Source organism: Copidosoma floridanum, unplaced genomic scaffold (assembly GCF_036245765.1).
Source record: "Copidosoma floridanum isolate Cflo_tuat_1 unplaced genomic scaffold, Cflo_Japanese_pri ptg000019l, whole genome shotgun sequence".
NCBI lineage: Eukaryota > Metazoa > Arthropoda > Insecta > Hymenoptera > Encyrtidae > Copidosoma > Copidosoma floridanum.
In genome coordinates this window covers 11,159,677-11,176,777 of record NW_028321896.1, presented here as the reverse complement: position 1 = coordinate 11,176,777, position 17,101 = coordinate 11,159,677, and the positions used below count along the sequence as shown (strand labels likewise).

Here is a 17,101-nt window from a genome sequence, read left to right as displayed (position 1 = left end):
AGTCGTACACACACGTGCTCGCAACTATATAGCATACATATGGATACTCTGCGCGCATCACGACGAGCGGCTCTCTTTGAAAGGTTCAGCGAACCCTCATGGTATATACGTGCACGAGACGACGCGTATACCGCGATCCGCGGCGAAATAACGAAAATTGCCAGTTAAAATATATTATATACATATATCGAGGAGGAGCGCGAGCACAGCCGCGCGCTTATGCGCTCTCGGTAAAATTCCCTTGCGCGCGCCGATCGGCTGATGGTACTATGTATTATATCATAACTGTATAATAAACAAAAGCCTCCCTCCCCTCTGACTATAAATGCAGCGCTCCATCCACGCGAAACGTACCGTGCCCAATCGTTGTAATGTATATGCGTCCGTACGAACAGATATACTCGCCGAGAGGGAGCCTAGCCGCCAATTTATCGGCGACGGGACTGAAATTGCGCTAATGATAAGCCCGTGGCAGCCAGCCGGCGTTTAATCATCGTGATTAGACGACGGCGGACAGGTGTCCCGAGACCTATATACCTACACACACACACACACTCCGTCCCGATCATCAGTTGGAGCAGGAGGAGGGGGGACGAGAAAAGAGGTGAGCCGAGACGGATCGGGGCCACGGGCGCCTCGCGAAAATCAATTTGTAACTTTCGTTGCTCGTTGAAAATTATACGGCGTGTGTATATCGGTATACCTTACATGTAAAAAAAAAAGATCGGCTGACCGATTTTATTCCACAACTCGTTGTTTTGCACATTACTTCCGATACCGATCTGCGGGCATTATGGCGTATTATAAACATGGCTAACGAATTTTTATCGATTAACGAGGAATCGAAAGTGAATTATGATATACGAGCGCGTCGTCGTGTCGTAAATTACCTATATTTTTTTGCATACACGAGAGAATGAAACTCGCGCCGATTTATCTCGGAGTCGCATCGAAATTCGAATATTTCCGAGAATCCAATACTATACATTCAATGCGCATAAAATAGATGGACGGTCCTTATCGTCTAATGCTCGGAATCGCCGCGCTTTAACACGTACGCGCACCGGGCAGTTCTCTCAAGGCTTGACGATTTTTCGGGGCGCTATTTGAACGAGCAAATAATGCTATAGGACCCACATTACGCCGTCTTTGGAGCCGGTTGAACACATTAATTGCGACGTCTTATCATCGGTATAATATGCATGGGTACAACGAAACGCGAACCGATTTTTTTTCCTTCGTTCTTTTATCGCGTGCGTAAAAAAGCTGCAAGCATCAGGATCAGGCGCCTACATGTATTATACTCTCGTGTGTGCTCGAAAACGAAACCCACGACCGGTGCACACGCATACACACTATGTAATTTCGGAATCGGCATCACGGCGGCGGCACGATTTCTGGCCGAAATTAAGGCGGGCCGTAAAAGGTACACGTATAGGCAGGTGGCGGAGGAGCTTCTCTCGCTCCCTCGTTCCTCGTATACCAATGTGTTTACCCAAGATGATTCTTGTTTTATTTTTTTTCTTCCACGTTATCCTTCGGTGCAGCAAACGAAGATTATTTCCTCGCCTCCGCCTCTCAACTTGTCTCGAAAACGCGCGAGCGTGATCGATACGACGGCGATGTATATTATACGGGCACAGATCGGGAAAACTGATTTAGCGTGTTGGGTATGAATATCGTAATATCGGCGCTTTTGAAATATCCTTACGATCGAGGAGAGGGAAAAAGGAGGCGTGTTCGCGCCTCTCCGGATCTCCCTCTCGCGTGTGCTGGGCTTTGTTTTCAGAGAGCCGAAAATTCGACACGGCAGCAGCTGGATGCTTTTATATATATATACGTACTTATCAGTAGGGTCTGCGCAGCTGCGCTTTTTAAGAAATATAATTTGATGAAACAGCACGAGTAGCGATGTTGGTAAGTTTTTTTTTTTTTTTTTTTGTTCCAAAGACAAAAGAAGCCACTACGAGTTAGATGGTAATGCATATGCTCGCGAATGGTAATAATAGGTAATAACAGTCCCAAAGTATTAATGCGAGAGGAGGAGTTGACTTTAACGAATAAAGTATATGGTATGGGTACTATGTTATATTGTAAAAAAGAAAGAAATAAATCAATTTCAATATTCCGCTATCCTGCATCACGTCCATTTGTGTACATTCTGCCCCGGGGCACACGGTATATAATCCAGCTCCGAGTCGATTCTCCGGTCCAATAAAAGTGTAGCTCCGTACGGAAGGTATGCATCGGAGTAGAAATTTCATAAAAAGGAAAAATAGGCGCGAAACGGATGGAAAAAAAAAAAAAAAAAAAAAAAAAAAAAAAAAAAAAAAGGACCATCATCAGCGTCAATTTTTAATCAGCTCGGCGAGAGCGAGAGTGCAAAAGGGGACAAAAAAAAGGTGGGGAGTCTAATGAAACGTCGTCAGGCCGGTGCACGCGCGAGTTGGCCTCAAGAGAGTGCGTTTCGAAACGAGCGCCAGGTGTGATCGGGAGGAGGCACCGGCAGCAGCAACAACAACAGTATAAGAGAGAAGCACCCCTACTTACACGTCCCCCAGTCTCTCTCTCTCTCTCTTACCGATCTCTGCTCTGTTGTATAGCGGGGGCTATCGCGCCCAGATCGGCTTCAATGAAAACACCGCCTCCGTAATTGCAGAGTTCAATGTGTGCCGCACGCGCACGCGTTTATGTGTATCACACGCATACACGTATACCCACATACTCGTGTATTCGTACTTAAAGGTACTTGGTACAATGTATGTCCGAGTTTCATAAACGCGGATCCAATCGAAGCCCCGTACAAGCATATACCATATCTGCTCGTTTTAATTAAATTTGACTCCTCCCTTTCTTTCTTTCTTTCTTTCTCTCTTCGTCGCGCATATTTCAGGCAACACCGGCCGAGGAGTTGTCCACTTGCTCCGTATACTCATACACAGGTCCGTGTTGTTGCAACAGCGTGTATTTACGGCTCGTTTAGATAAATGGGAGATAAGGGGCTTTGGTATACGTATATCTCTTTGCCTGTAGCTTCACCCCCTCTAGTATACGATTATATATACATACGCATATATAGGTACTGCAGGGTATCGTGTGTTTTGGTCTTTGTTTTTTTCTTCTTTATCTACTGCTAGGTTGTACCTATATATATACGTAATATAAAGTCCCGGCGAATCTTGTGTGGTTTTAGAGCTTACCGAAGCTCAACTCTCACCCGCCCTCCCCCTCAACCTTACTTCCACGTCGCGTCGGCTATTCGTATCGGTAAATTAATTGCCGGTCAATCGTCGACGGATTTGCCATTTAATGGATCTCTTGGTATACATACAAAATACAATATTTTCAGTTCCGCGAGTATGTAATGAACCGAGAGTCGTCACTCGCTCTCCCTCCTCTTCCTCCTCCACTGTTCTTCCTTGCACACGATGTATGTGATTATCAAAGCCAGCGAAACGTGATATACGTATACGCGATGCGCGCGAGTGTATGCAGGGCGTGCTATTATTAGATCGAATTACGAATAACGGATGATGACGAGGAGGAGGAGGCACTCGCGTATGTCGTCTCTCGAGTGGCCCGACTGAATCGAGGAGCCTGTAATGTCAACATAATGGAAGTGCTTGAGCCGCCGACTTGACATTGGCGTCGACTGTGCCACATACATGATGGAAGTTGAATATACGAGCGAAAATATATACGTATAGCGGTACATATTATATACAGCGAGTGTGTATGTGAATCGCGCTCGAAGATAAGGGCGCCGAGGGAATGAATGCTCGGTTTATTTTACTGGCGGACTATTGCGTGAAATCATCGGGGACGATGCGCGACGAACCGGTTTTTTCCTTTCACCGAAAAATCTGTATACTTACTCCCATCGCTCTTTGCCAGGGAAAATAATAATTTCTACAAAACTATATCGAAAACATTCGTTTGGTATCCCTTTCGATCGAGAGCTTGTATACGGGCGACAATTTTCACAGTTGTACGGTAAAAACAAAAAACATCAAAGGGGTTCCATGTAGCTCATTGGATAGCCAAGTGTCGAGAGATTAAGCGAAAAGTGCGCGTTTTAATTACATAATCTTCCGTCACTCATTCGCTCGCGCATCGTCAATTACATCACGCGCGCTAATATAATGTTACCTCCGTGTGCCAAGTACACGGTAATCCCCCGAGTCAATGACGGGACGCGTGAAAAAACGCAATGAAGAAGAAAATGGCTCACCTGAACTCGGATATCTCCTCGTAGATGTTCTCCTCGGTGCCGTACCTCGTGACGTACGTGTGCTTCTTGCTCGGGGTCTGCCTGCACTCGCGCAACTGATACGCCTGGACAGTTTGGTACGACTGGGGCACCACCGCGCCGGCCTCGGCCGCCAACATCTGCTGGTAGTCCTGGCGCGAGCCGAGCCTCACCACGGCCGACGCGGCGGGACACGCGCCAGGCGAGCGCGTCCTGCTCGGCCCTGCCTCGTAATACGCGTACGAGTAGTCCCTGGGCGCGTGCACGAGGGCCCTGTGGTGGTGGAGGGTCGGGCAGTGCCGGTCCACGGGCTTTTGCTGCGAGGTGGGGCTACACGGGCCGGCGAGGCCATTGTGCGGGGGCGGGTAGGGCGGCGGTGGTGGGAACTCGAGGTTGGCGCGCCGCGAGTGGGCCCCGCCGCTGGAGCTGGTCGAGGACGAGGAGGACGAGGTGGTCGACGAGAGGGTGGCCGACATCTCGGGGGGAGGGGCCTGGACCACGGAGGCAGCGGCGGCCGCGAGGGCCAAGGCCGTGGCGGTGGCTGCGGCTGCCGCGGCGGCTTGGGCCGTTGACGAGGAGGGGCCGGCTACGGTGGTGCCGCTGCTGCTGGTGCAGCTCAAGGTCGACGAGTTGGCCATCGCTCATCTCGAGCTGCTGACGAGGCCGAGCGGGGCGACTTTGGACGCGACTACCGACCACCGACAGGCGCCCGTCATGCTGCTCTCCTTTTCCTTCTCTCTCTCTCTCTCCTTTTTTTATTTTCTTTTTGGTTTTTCAGATGCAGCGCTCCCCACTGCGATATTGGTGTTTGGTGCTCGCTGTGCTGCCACGAATTTCGCTCGTCTTCCCGGGACTCCTTGGGCTGATCCTTTTCTCGTGCCCGTATAGTGTTTACGACTCTGGTGGACCTGTAAAAAAAAAACAACAAAAAACATAGACCTTAGAAATCGGCGGAATGCGGTCTTCAAGTTTTATGAATCGAAGGACTGTGGTATTAAATGCACCGTTGGGTAAAAGTGGACGGAAAATCCAGATAAGTATTTCGAATTTCCGAAACAGCAGGTGTGTACGAGGAGACCCCCTATTTATGGCTCTCAAGCTCGGATCATCAAAAATAACAACTAACTATGTATACATACGTGGCGCAAAATAACTCGCTCAACTTTCTTTATGCTTACAAGCGATGCGTTGGATGAGGCGGAGCACGATGATTTTGTTATTTTATGCAAATTGTACCGTGTATACTTGGGCATACGCAAGAGCACGCGCTAGCGGGGGGAAGCACGTGATGCGTGTCTGTTTTGGTTTGATTATAACAACATTAATCTTATCAGACTGTACATATAAATATCTGCAGTATCCATCCCTACTTGGGGGGAGGGGGGCGGGGCATACATACGTTGGCCCGGGTATAGATAATGTACAATATAAAGTGTATTGGTATAATATATAGGTACACACGCTCTGGGGCTCTAATCAAAGCACGAGTTGAATTTCCAATGAAAATTACGGTCCGTACTCACGGTCTCCCTCCGATATCGACGTTCGTCGTCGCAACCACCGCAACCATTATGATGATATAATTACACGTAATCACAACATCCATCCAAACGTCATCTGTCGCTGCCACTCTTTTCCTTTTTCAGAGATAATTTCGCGTCCCTGATAAACGTATAGGGTATGCTATACACATTTAATATTATGTTATCAGCTAGGTGATGAAAAAAAAAGTATCTACTAACAAGCAACTAAAAATCGTCTTTGCAAAAAAACCAAAGGGTGTAATTAGAAAAAAAAAAAAAAAAAAGAAAAAAGTTACAGGCCAATTCAAGTGGTAAGTATCGGCATTGTGATAATAATAACAATCAGAGCTCGTTACAGTACAGCGTGTGCGGGCGCCCTCGTCTCGTCGTGCGTGTCAATGTCCGTTCGCGCAGATTAATTTACCGAGAGAAAACAAAAAAAAAAAAAAAAAAAAAAACGGACAGCAGATGCTCCCCTAACATACACATAAGGGTGGGACCATCGTAACACGCGCGTACACTTGAATCGAAGAGAAGACGGAGGAGAGAGAGAGAGAACACGACGTCAAGCGCCCAAGGGGCCCGCGGCAGCTGCTGCAGATGGACAAACTTGTAACACGCGAGAGAGAGAGAGAGCCGGTGCACACACAGCACTCGGTCGCGAGTTGGTGTATAAGTATATTAGTATAACCCCCGTCGCTATAAATAAACGCGTCGTCGGCACTGCGTGTAAGTGTACAGCCATGATTTTTTTTTTTTTTCTTTTCTTTTTTCACCCCATAACACGCATTCTCGAGCTCTCCCCATCTCTCTATTCCGGCAGACGTGATCTTCAACACCCGCGACACGTGCTATTATATTTATATTGGTGGGTGTATATATATATGCAGGAAAAGAAAGACAGGATGAAGGAAGCACGGCTCCTTGAGTAAGTAAGCAGAGTCGCGCTAATGTGTGTAACACTAGCAATTGAGATGATGATGATTATGATGATGCTGTGCGCTCTATATTACATTTTCTTGGGACCACCGTAAATTTTTAAATACAGACTTACGTGTGAAAGCGTCGATGAAGGCGAGAAATAGATTAAGTGCCCAGGGGGCGAAGACGCATGGGGTATACATCGACGCGAGCGTCCACAGGGGAAACGTCGTAAAAGATTCAAGAGAGCGACAGACGTGTATTAAAAAATATTTTTTATTATTTACCGCGTACATATGTAAATAAATTGTTTTTTTTAGTATAAAAATACACGTGTATGGGGGTGAATTTGTCTGAAGTGGTATTTTCATCAATGAAATATATATACATGTGTCAGTGTCAATTTTCGCAAAGATGTAATATATTTTCCACCGAGTATAATTCAAAGTTCTTTTGTTATCTTTCACGCAAAAAAGTAAAATACACGCAATTAATAAAAATATATTCATTCCACCCCCCAAACCCACGTGTATATAGGCACTAATGAATTATCTCGCGCGCATAATTTTCTACAACATAGCTACATAATTAATAATTTAAAAAAATCACACCAGCAGGCCATCGAAATGAGAAGACTACAGCCATTAGCGTCGGGGGGGAGTGTACTGTTGGTTGGGAATTAATAAAAAGTCCCGCCCCCGCGGAGCGGCACACCGTATTGAAAATCACACAAAGGCCATCGTGACGAACGACCCCGGGATGAAAAAAAAAAAAAAAAAGGAAGAAAACAATAACGCGCCTCGAAAAAATATAAGAAAAACACCAAGCGAGAGCTCGCATTCATCACCATTTCGCCATTAAAGCACACGCGGCAACCACGGACCCAAGACCATATTATATACATGTATAGCGATGAGCCGACAGAGCTGCGAGAGAGAGGCGTGCGTCCGTCCGGACATCCCGCCTCCCGGTGCGTCGCCGCCGCCGTGCAAGCGCGTAAATCAAGCGATAAATATTCAAATTGCTTTCACGTGTTGGGGAGTAATTTTCGAAACACACTCATCGCCCGGCCGCCTCCACGTAAGCGCCGGGTGCCGCGAGTGTGCGTCGTCTCGGAGAACAAGGGAGGATGCGAAAGTGGATAAGAGTGGAATGAAAAAAAAAAAGGGAGAGAGCGGCGCTGGTCCATTACTCAAGTGAAAAGGGTTCGGAAATTATTAGCCTCTCCCGAGCTTAGCGTTACGTCACACGCGGCGTGTAAGCGGTACACACACGCGCGGGTGCCCGATGACGAGGGACGTATATATATATGTATATATTTTTTATTCCGTCATATTTTAGTCAGGCTTATTGTATCCCGATAAACCAAAGCAGCAGCCAATTTCTCTCCCACTCCGCCATTTGGCTGCTCTCTTTTCGTAACATGATAAGGGAATTTTACCGTGTGGTATCGTCAGCTCATGCAATATTCGAGTTGTACGCATACGTGACTCTTTCTCGGAGGCTGGCTACTTCTCTATGATCTATTTCTTCGCGAAAGCGTAATCATTCAGACGTCGAAGAAGCGGGACACATGGTGTTTTAAAATACAATACGTGCGCGAGTGAAGGTCATAAAAAAAAAGAAAAAAAAAACAAACACTGTTTGTGCGTTGTTACCGAAGCCGAGTTTTCTACGTTTTTTCCCCTCTAGTGCAAATATATTATATAGTCGCAACTTTGAAAAGTATAGAAATAACAGAAGCTTTCACGGGCCAGGGAGGCGAAAGCGCGTCAACGACTCGATTGTCCATACGAGGTAAGAGAATTGTTTATTTGTTTTGACCTATTTGGACATGTTTTTCGCGTCTGGTTGAAGGAGTTGAAAAGTCTTTCGAGGCTCGTGTACACTCACGAGAGTATAGCGTTTGGAAAGGAAAAAAAAAAAAAAAAAAGTACCTCTGGTGTATTGAATGTATATTAATGCTCGTCGCGTGCGCGAGCTCGATTTATCTCGGTGTTTGACTTTTCGGGATATAAAGCACTTTCTGGTGAACACGCTTGAAACAAACTTGGTGCTTTTTCACTTTGATACATGCACATGTACATATATATATATACGTTTCGTGTCGAGCCTTGGGTTTGGATATCTTTTGTTTTTTCTTCTTCTCTTCTCCAAGCCGCTACACCGTCATGAAATTATACGAGTCCCGTTTGATTTAAAAATAAATGCCTTTCTAATTGATGCTAATCGAGCTCGATCGACCGGTGTACAAAGGCACGCGCGAGAGTGTGAGAAAAAAAAAACAAAAGGCATGGCGAAGTGTACGTGCGAAAACCTCAGCTCGGGAAAAGGTCAGCGGCCACGACAACACTCTCTTGTCCCGGACGCGATCGATCACGCGAGCCGGGGTTCATTTCGCTCGGCCGAAATTCGCGTCCAAGTGTTGCTAAACTAAATTAATTTTCGAGGGGTAAGTACCTTGAACATTTTTGCAGAGTCTCCTGTGGATTTTCGGTCAAAGTTATCGGCGCCGCGGGCGCGCCCAAGTTGCGTAATGTCCTCTCCGATGGTCGAGGGTAAAAAACGCCCGGATGAATGGTTCGCCACGTACCTGCGTGTGTGGCTGATGGTATAAATATTTACACAATAATATCAATACTGATTTTCCTAATTTTGATCAAAGTGAAAGGCTCGTCGATCAAGCCGCCGCTCAAAGTAATCAATTTTCGACGCTTGCATTAATTAGCATAAGTATACTTTTGAAATTCCCAATAAAATTTACAAATATACAATACAGTCTCCACTGATGCCACCTTGAATGACAAAAACATTACTCGGATAATGCATTATCATTCCCCACAAAGTGTTGCACCGCTCCTTTCTCGATGTAATCGCGTTCCATTCAACATGTACCTGTACATGATTACTATTACAACGTAAACAGGCGCTCTCTGCTCTCTTTATTTTGTTTTCTCAAAGAGTTCCCCTAAAAGGAGGAAAGAAAAAAAAAATTAATTCGCTCGAGGCAAAGTTCAAAGAAAACATTTGCGCACAATAGGGTATATAGGTACCACACCACGGCGCAACTTCCGCAGCCGGGCAAATACGCTAAAACCGAGACAGAGAAAATAATGGGTGATAATAATAAGCATCTCGTTAATTTTTCGCGCTTACGTCAAGTACAATAACGCGGCAGCCGCTACCTTGAAGGAAGAAAAAAAAAAAAAAAAAAAAAAGCGAAAGACCAAGCGTCGGCGGCAAAAGTCGATCCATCAAAGGAGGAGGCTGCTGCTAACTCCGTTTGCGTGTAAACCCGATTAAAATCACAATGCGCCGTCCAAAGGGAGCCGGTCATTAGTACCACTAATGAAAGATCGTCTTTTCACGTGTATATACGTATATATATATTCGCGGCAGGGTTGGCGCGACAGCCGAAAAAAAAGGAAGATCGAGAAACTGTGCGAGGAAAAAAAGGAAGAAAAAAAAAAGGTAGTTGGGCAGAACCGTACGGTGCCACGCATCGGGCGTTACGTTTTCGGCGAAGCGTCGTCGTCGTTCCGCCAACACACACCAGCCCGCCTCCCTATTAATTATTTCCGAGCGTTACGCTGCCTCTGCTCCCTCCTCTCGTGTACACCTACAGCGGGACTTGAAAAGTACTCGTATACATGTATACATCCGTACATGGGGGGGCACGTAACTCGAAACGATCCTTTATAACTTTTTTTTTTTTTTACTTTTTCGAGTTTTTCCACGATCGTGTTTTCTTTTTCTTCCTTAAATTTTCGGGGGAGGTTCGAGTCACCTCAACGAGGGATATACGTATCCTCGATCGGTGGCTGCGGTGGCACATCTAACGAGCTCCCGCACTCCAATTACGTCGAGGACGGTTAACGCTCCCCGCGAGCCTCATTACGTGGGCTTACGCAAAACGGAGTTATATACACACGTATTATACACGTGCTGTACCACCCGGTCGGCTATATAGGCCTATATATGGGTACCCACTGTACTCTCTCCGGAGCTTGGCGTTTCGGCGGTGGCTATATTTAGAGGGGGACCCCCTGAGCGGTTGGAAGGAAAAAATTACGAGCGGACGTGCTCTTTGCCTTTTGTATACATGTATCTAGTCAACGCAGGTATGGCACTACTCTGTCTTTAACGGATGAGGTGGTGTGCTGTGCGGTCGTCGTTTACAGGAATATATTACATTATCGCGTCGTGTGTGATGGGACGTTGTTGTTGGCGAGTATTATAATGTGCCTCTAATGTGTTGCCTCTTTTAATTGACTGTCAGACCGAGCACGGGAGTCCTGTTTTTTTTTTTTTTTTTTTTTTTTTTTTATACAAGAACGTATGGCGTCTGGATTTGACTTTCTAATATCATGCGGATTAGTGAAATTTTTCCCTATCTCGGTATATATTAATTTATAGTAGCTCGCGATGGAATGGACTTGGTGTTTTGTTTTCAAAATATGGAGGAGGTCGGCTCGAGCGAGGAGGCTATATTTTTAAACAGCCGCTTTTTTTTAATTTTTTTTTTTATGAAATTCTGCACCAGCCGGAGCCTTGAGCGACTGATTCACCTTTCCGAGGAGAGAGAGGAAAGTTGTTCTTTGTCAAGAGGAGGAAACGGTCTTATCTCGAATTTAACGACATCTTTTGAATATGTACTTTTCGCGTGAATCACTTTTTACAAGAATCGGCGTGATGATTGACAAAACGTCACCACCGCATGAAACAGTGATGTGAAAAGTATTTAAAAAAAACACATGCAACCAAGTCATCATCCGGATGTCAATTACCGATATAACGTACCATTGATCCATCAGAAGCAGCTCGACCGGCATCAATATTCCGAGTATAATCATTATCCCCAAGTCCTATGCAGCTCTGACGTTGTGTCGCCCATGGATATACAACAATACACATATATATACACGTATAATTATGTATATAGCAGCCGAGGGAAAGTTTTGAGACGGAAGAAGAAGAGCTCGGGAAAGAGAGGAGCCCTTGTCTCGGAAACTCGACGTGGCCCTCTCTCTCGATATCCGTACGCTCTATATTGTTTCTCCCTCGCGAAGAAAACCCGGGAAGGATGAAAAGAAGCAACTATTTTCGGTGTTTTCTTCGAGTTCTCGGTTTTCTTTCTTCCTCTCTCTCTCTCTCTCTCTCTCTTTGTTTCCTTCTCCTGTAGGTGGTATACGTATTGCCGGTGGAAATGATGCGCTCTCGCGAGTGCCCCTATTATACATATATACGAGGGGTGCACGATGACGAGGTTGCAAGAGGAAACTCCAGAGTATAGATATATACATATAATAGTAGGTAAGAAGAAGAAGAAGAAGAAGAAGAAGAAAAATAAAGAGTAGCCAAGAGCGGTAGCGGCAGGAGGGGACAGTTAGTCGTTCGCAGGAATGTAATGCCAGCAAAAGAGGAGCAGCGCCGGGGAATCGGTGTATAGTAAGAGAAAAGGTCGAAGAAGAAGCGTGCCCACGCTCGCCTGGCGAGGAGGAGCGTATATGTATATGTATATATATATGTAGGAGCAGAGTAGAACAGCAGGAATGTTAGATTGTTATCTGGCCATGGGGGAGGGAGGGGCGAAGAGGGCACTTTACTTCCTCCGACGTCCGATTCTGACCGAGAGATTAACCCCGAGAGACGGCACGGGCAATGTCCCTTTTAGTGAGAGGGACGTGGAAAATTTTTGTAATTGAGACGGGAGAGCGCACTCGCTCCTTTATCTCTGCTCCGGCTATGTACTGCACTTTCGGGGAAGAATAATTGTTTTCGCGAGTGTACGTATATACCACGGAGAGCACCCCTTCCTCACCAAAATGTGTTATTTTTCTCGCGTAAGATCTCTATATTTTTTTACACTTCTCGTCATACAATAGTTTATGTGGCTGCTTACTATGCTATATACTACGGTATACTATATACAATTGATGCAGTTTAACGTTTAGAGATGCATTTTAACGTATTAATCACTTTTTTCAATTATGATAAATTATTGTGGTATCACGATTGTTTAGATTATTTGAATCCGAGCCAAGATTAAAGAAACAATATTTTAGTGTTTACGAATGTGTTTGTATTTTGTGTTGAATTTAATATAACAACAATTTACATTCCATCTTTACACAGTAGGTGTATCAGCGTAAAGAGAAAATAAATTAAAATTTTCGTTTCCAACTACACGCACACATCCAATAAATACTTCAGTAACGACAAAAAATGAGCCAAGGCGGTGTTTGATCGAGAGTACTGTTAGTTAACGACCAGATTGTATCTTAATTCTCAAGAATTCGATGGATATCAACTAAGTAGTAACCTTACAATGTATGACGATGATGAACTTGCATGTCGCTATACATACGCATTTCGGTACTCAATCGACCGCACCAATTAGTACGAGTCGCGTGTGCAACGAATGGAATTTTTTAAAATTTTTTTCTCCGTGAAAAATTTATATTTATCAGCCGCAGAAGGATAAAAGTTTTCAATCAACTCTTTGAAATGATGGGAAACAACAAAATTACAGACCAACACGTTCTCCTCTCCTCGGCACCTCTCCTCCTATAAACATTAATTAACTTTCATAACTTCACCGTCAAAGATCCAAAGAGAGCTCAACTTATCATCCGCGATCCCTGCGGCACATGAATAATTTGAAAACTCCAGCAATGATCCAATACGTAACTCAAATTTAAGAACGAGTTTAATAATCTCCTTAACGCTGCAACACAGAGGAGCTCGACGAGGAGGTTTAAGGAACACACATTCCAACAATCGATTTATCCTCTCCCCATTTTCCTACTCAACAATTATTTGGTCCAATAAGAAGTGTTGAGGAGCTACGGAGGGGGGCCTCGTTATAAGATACAACTATATACAGCTCCCTCCCCCCAGCAGTCCTTTTAAATTTCCAGTACCTACAACGATTACATGTATACTTTTTCACCCGAGATACCCATACACGCATAATTGATAAACAACAAACCAAGCAATTGATGGGTCACAGATAACAATACGTAAACAGCTAATCGTGCACCCCATCGTTTATCTCCCCTTTCTTATACACAAGTACACACAGTGATGATCTTACCCCCCCCCCAAAAAAAAAACTATCCTCTACCCCTACACTGATACATTATTTCTATTTATCTTCGTTGCTTCTCTTACCTCAAAAATTCCGAATTCTGTGTGCAAGTGCAGACGACGACACACGTTTTTTCAAAACTAATACCGACGACGACAACGGTTGGTTGGCTCAATGACACGACAGGATGACACGGGATGACAAGACACACGCGCGGAAGCGAGACAACCGCGTATAGTGAGGTGTGGTGTGCAGGCAAAGTCCAAGCAGAGGGAGAGCGCGCGCGCGTGTATATTACACAGCGGGGAAGAAAGAGAAACAGGTCCCGACCTGCACGGACTCGCAGCCCGGGTGAATCAGCTGCCGATGCTTTTGCAGCCCGGCGCGCTACCCCGAGGTCTGTGTGTATATACACGTTAACTAGCACACGGGGGAAATCTTCAGTCGGCACACAGTCATCCGGGAGTACGGAGCCGGCCAACACTATAGCCTAGTGTGTTGTGGTCGGGACTTTGCAATTTTCGACTTGCGCGTCTACACGCACCTACATTCGTTTTGGAGTCGCTGCCACGGAAACTCCTTGCTTGTATATAGGCTTTTTGAATAGAGGGCGCGCTTTTTTTTTCCCCCGTCTCTACCAATCGGAGCTTTGCAAGAACTCCACGAGTGTGTGTTTACCGAGCAGTGCGGTAACATATAGCTTTCGCGAACCGCGAGTTGCTCCGAAACAGCGACAAGACGAGCTTTCGTCCGTCCGTCAGTGTTACTCGAGGGGGAAAAGTGTGTACGTCATTGCCGTGAGTATGGCACCGAATTGTAGCAGTACCCTGGCGAGGGAGAAAACGTCGAGGAAAAGAGACAGCGCGTCGTTACGTGGACCGAGGAGTTTGGGGATAAACCGGACGAGCATCACGTGCAGGCGCTGCAAGGCGCGATTGACTTGCGACGCGAGAGTCATACGGGTTCACTTGCAGCTCTGCGTAAGCGCTAATCTCGTGACTGTGGCCAACTCCGAGGAGTTTATCAGAAGCGCGAGCGGACGATCGGCCGGTCAACGTCTCGTCCCGATTGCGACTAACGCGAGGTCGGCAACGTTGGTGGCGGTTGGCAGCGGTGCTGACGTGACCAGCTCCACTGCTAGTCCTGACAAGTTAGTTGGTTTTTTTTCTTTTTTCTATGGTACAATACTTGACTTTTTCCAAAATAATATTAACACGAAAGGATCAATACATTATTTGTGCGTTTGTCTCCGTATACAACGTTTAGAATTTGTTTATTGATGTGTACAAAATACGTACATTTTGGCTACACCAAACTATATTAACGTTTAAGGTTTATTATAAACGTTGATGGGTTTTTACGAAAAATAAAAAGGGCAAAATAAAATGGTCGAATGATACGAGTCGGCTCTGTTGATAGCGAGAGTATGATGCAACTTTTTCACGTCCATCCATCACGTCAGACCTTTCTATACTTTACATTTTGTTTTGTTATACTTTATGGATTTTACATTGTAATTGAAAGTCAATAAAAATAGATGCAGTTATACTTTAACCCTAAATTTATTTATTTTTTATATTTGTATGATTTTTTACAACTTTGTTTTGTTGTTTCAAATATGAGTAGTGTTTAAAGTTATCTAACAAAGTTTATTCATTTTAAGTACATTAAATTTAAAAAAATTAATAAATAAAAATTAAATTAAAAGCATCTACATGACTTACAAATTTATCATGATCGCGTATGTAATTATGAACTATTTTAATTTAGTCGCTGATTTTACGCACATCGAGGAAGTTGTCGAAAAAGAGAATTTTTTTAATCTAAAAACTATCTCAAATATAATTTAAAATCTTTACCTATAAAAAAAACTTGCTAACATATAAAGTAATTATAAGCCCATGATAAATGCAATGAGTCAACGATGCTACAAGTGAAAGTTTTGGCTCGAGCTTTTGAGCAGAACTTGTACTTAATGTCAAAACCACAGCACGAAAAAAAAGCGTTTATTTAAGTACATGCTTTTGAAAAGAGAGTCAATGGTTTGGCCGCCTATGTATGACGCTTCAACAGAAATTCCTTCGGTAAAATTTTCAATCAGTTTTCAATTACCGGCGCATTAACAACGATTGTTGCGGTACGACTGCTTTTTTTTTCCTGTTATATTCCTCATTCTCCTTTTTTTCTTCCTTTCTCTTTCAGAAAAAAAGGGGGATAAATGCCACGGTACGTATAACGTACAACGCACGCACACACAGATGGTTTTTTGGTTTCGCTCGACTCAGCTCTCTCCAAATTACTCTCCACCTTCTTCTCCTTCTCCCTATATACACCCTGTATTCGCAGGTAATAAGAGCAGCGTGTCGAATTCAAGCGCACAAATATACGTACATCAACGTACCCTTTCTCCCCACACATGTATAATGTAACCCAACAGTTGAACAGTATATGTGTATATGGGGTAAGTAACGTGTGCGCGCACGCACGAGTGGCTCCTTTCCGGCTGTTTCTTTTATTGAGCTTTAGCTGCTTGCTGCTACTGCACCTCCTCTTCTTTACTTTTACTTCTCTTCTTCCTCGCCTTTTACGAGACGCGTGCGTGTCCTTCCTCTCCCCCTCCCCCCCCCGCAGCTAATGGTGTCCTTTACGAATGGGATGCTCTTGGCACATACACACACACCACGTGTGTGTGTGTACCCAAAGCTCGTTTTACGCGAATCAGAGGGGTAGGTATAAAAAGTGTTGCCTTTTCACAGGTGATTTTCTTTTACGGCCCTTGTTTTCCTTCTGCATTGAGTTGGAAATGCGCCGTGACGGAATTAAACGAACGGTGTCAAACGCGCGAGCGGAAAAACTCATATATATATTTTTCTTCTTCAACAACTCTATGTATAATATATCAAAAATTTGAGCTTGTTAAAAATTATAAAAAAATTCTTTCTACCGCATCAAGTTTTCAGGGTTTCGAAAAATTCGCTGCCTTCGTAATCTCTCTTTCTCGGTAAGGGCTCCATTAATTCATCGGCTGTTGTCGGTTTTCACAACGGAGTGGGGTACTATACTTTTTTAGGCGTATAACTTGGCGACTGCCATGAAAACTAAACAATTTAGAAAAAAAAAAAAAAAAAAAAAAAAAAATTGAGACCCTTGAGCAAACAAACTCCATTCTTCGAGATTAATTCTGAAATTATGCACTCAGTTTCACGTACAACCGAGAGACTGTGTATATTCGGATTTACATGGCAGTCGCAAAAACCGGCGCAAACAACAACAGATGACACACGCGAGTCAAATGTTTAAACAAAGAGCAGCTATCGG

General features: G+C 44.6%; 1 protein-coding gene across 1 annotated transcript in view; it reads right to left on the bottom strand.

Moving 5' to 3' along the window:
- The window catches only part of LOC106640969 (uncharacterized), a 125,999-nt gene that overhangs the window by 96,662 nt on the left and 12,236 nt on the right, over positions 1-17,101 (bottom strand). Inside the window, exon 2 of the mRNA XM_089592578.1 lies at positions 4,232-5,157. Coding sequence (XP_089448704.1) covers positions 4,232-4,887 — 656 coding nt within the window. The 5' untranslated portion in view covers positions 4,888-5,157. The remainder of the gene's footprint in view (positions 1-4,231; positions 5,158-17,101) is intronic.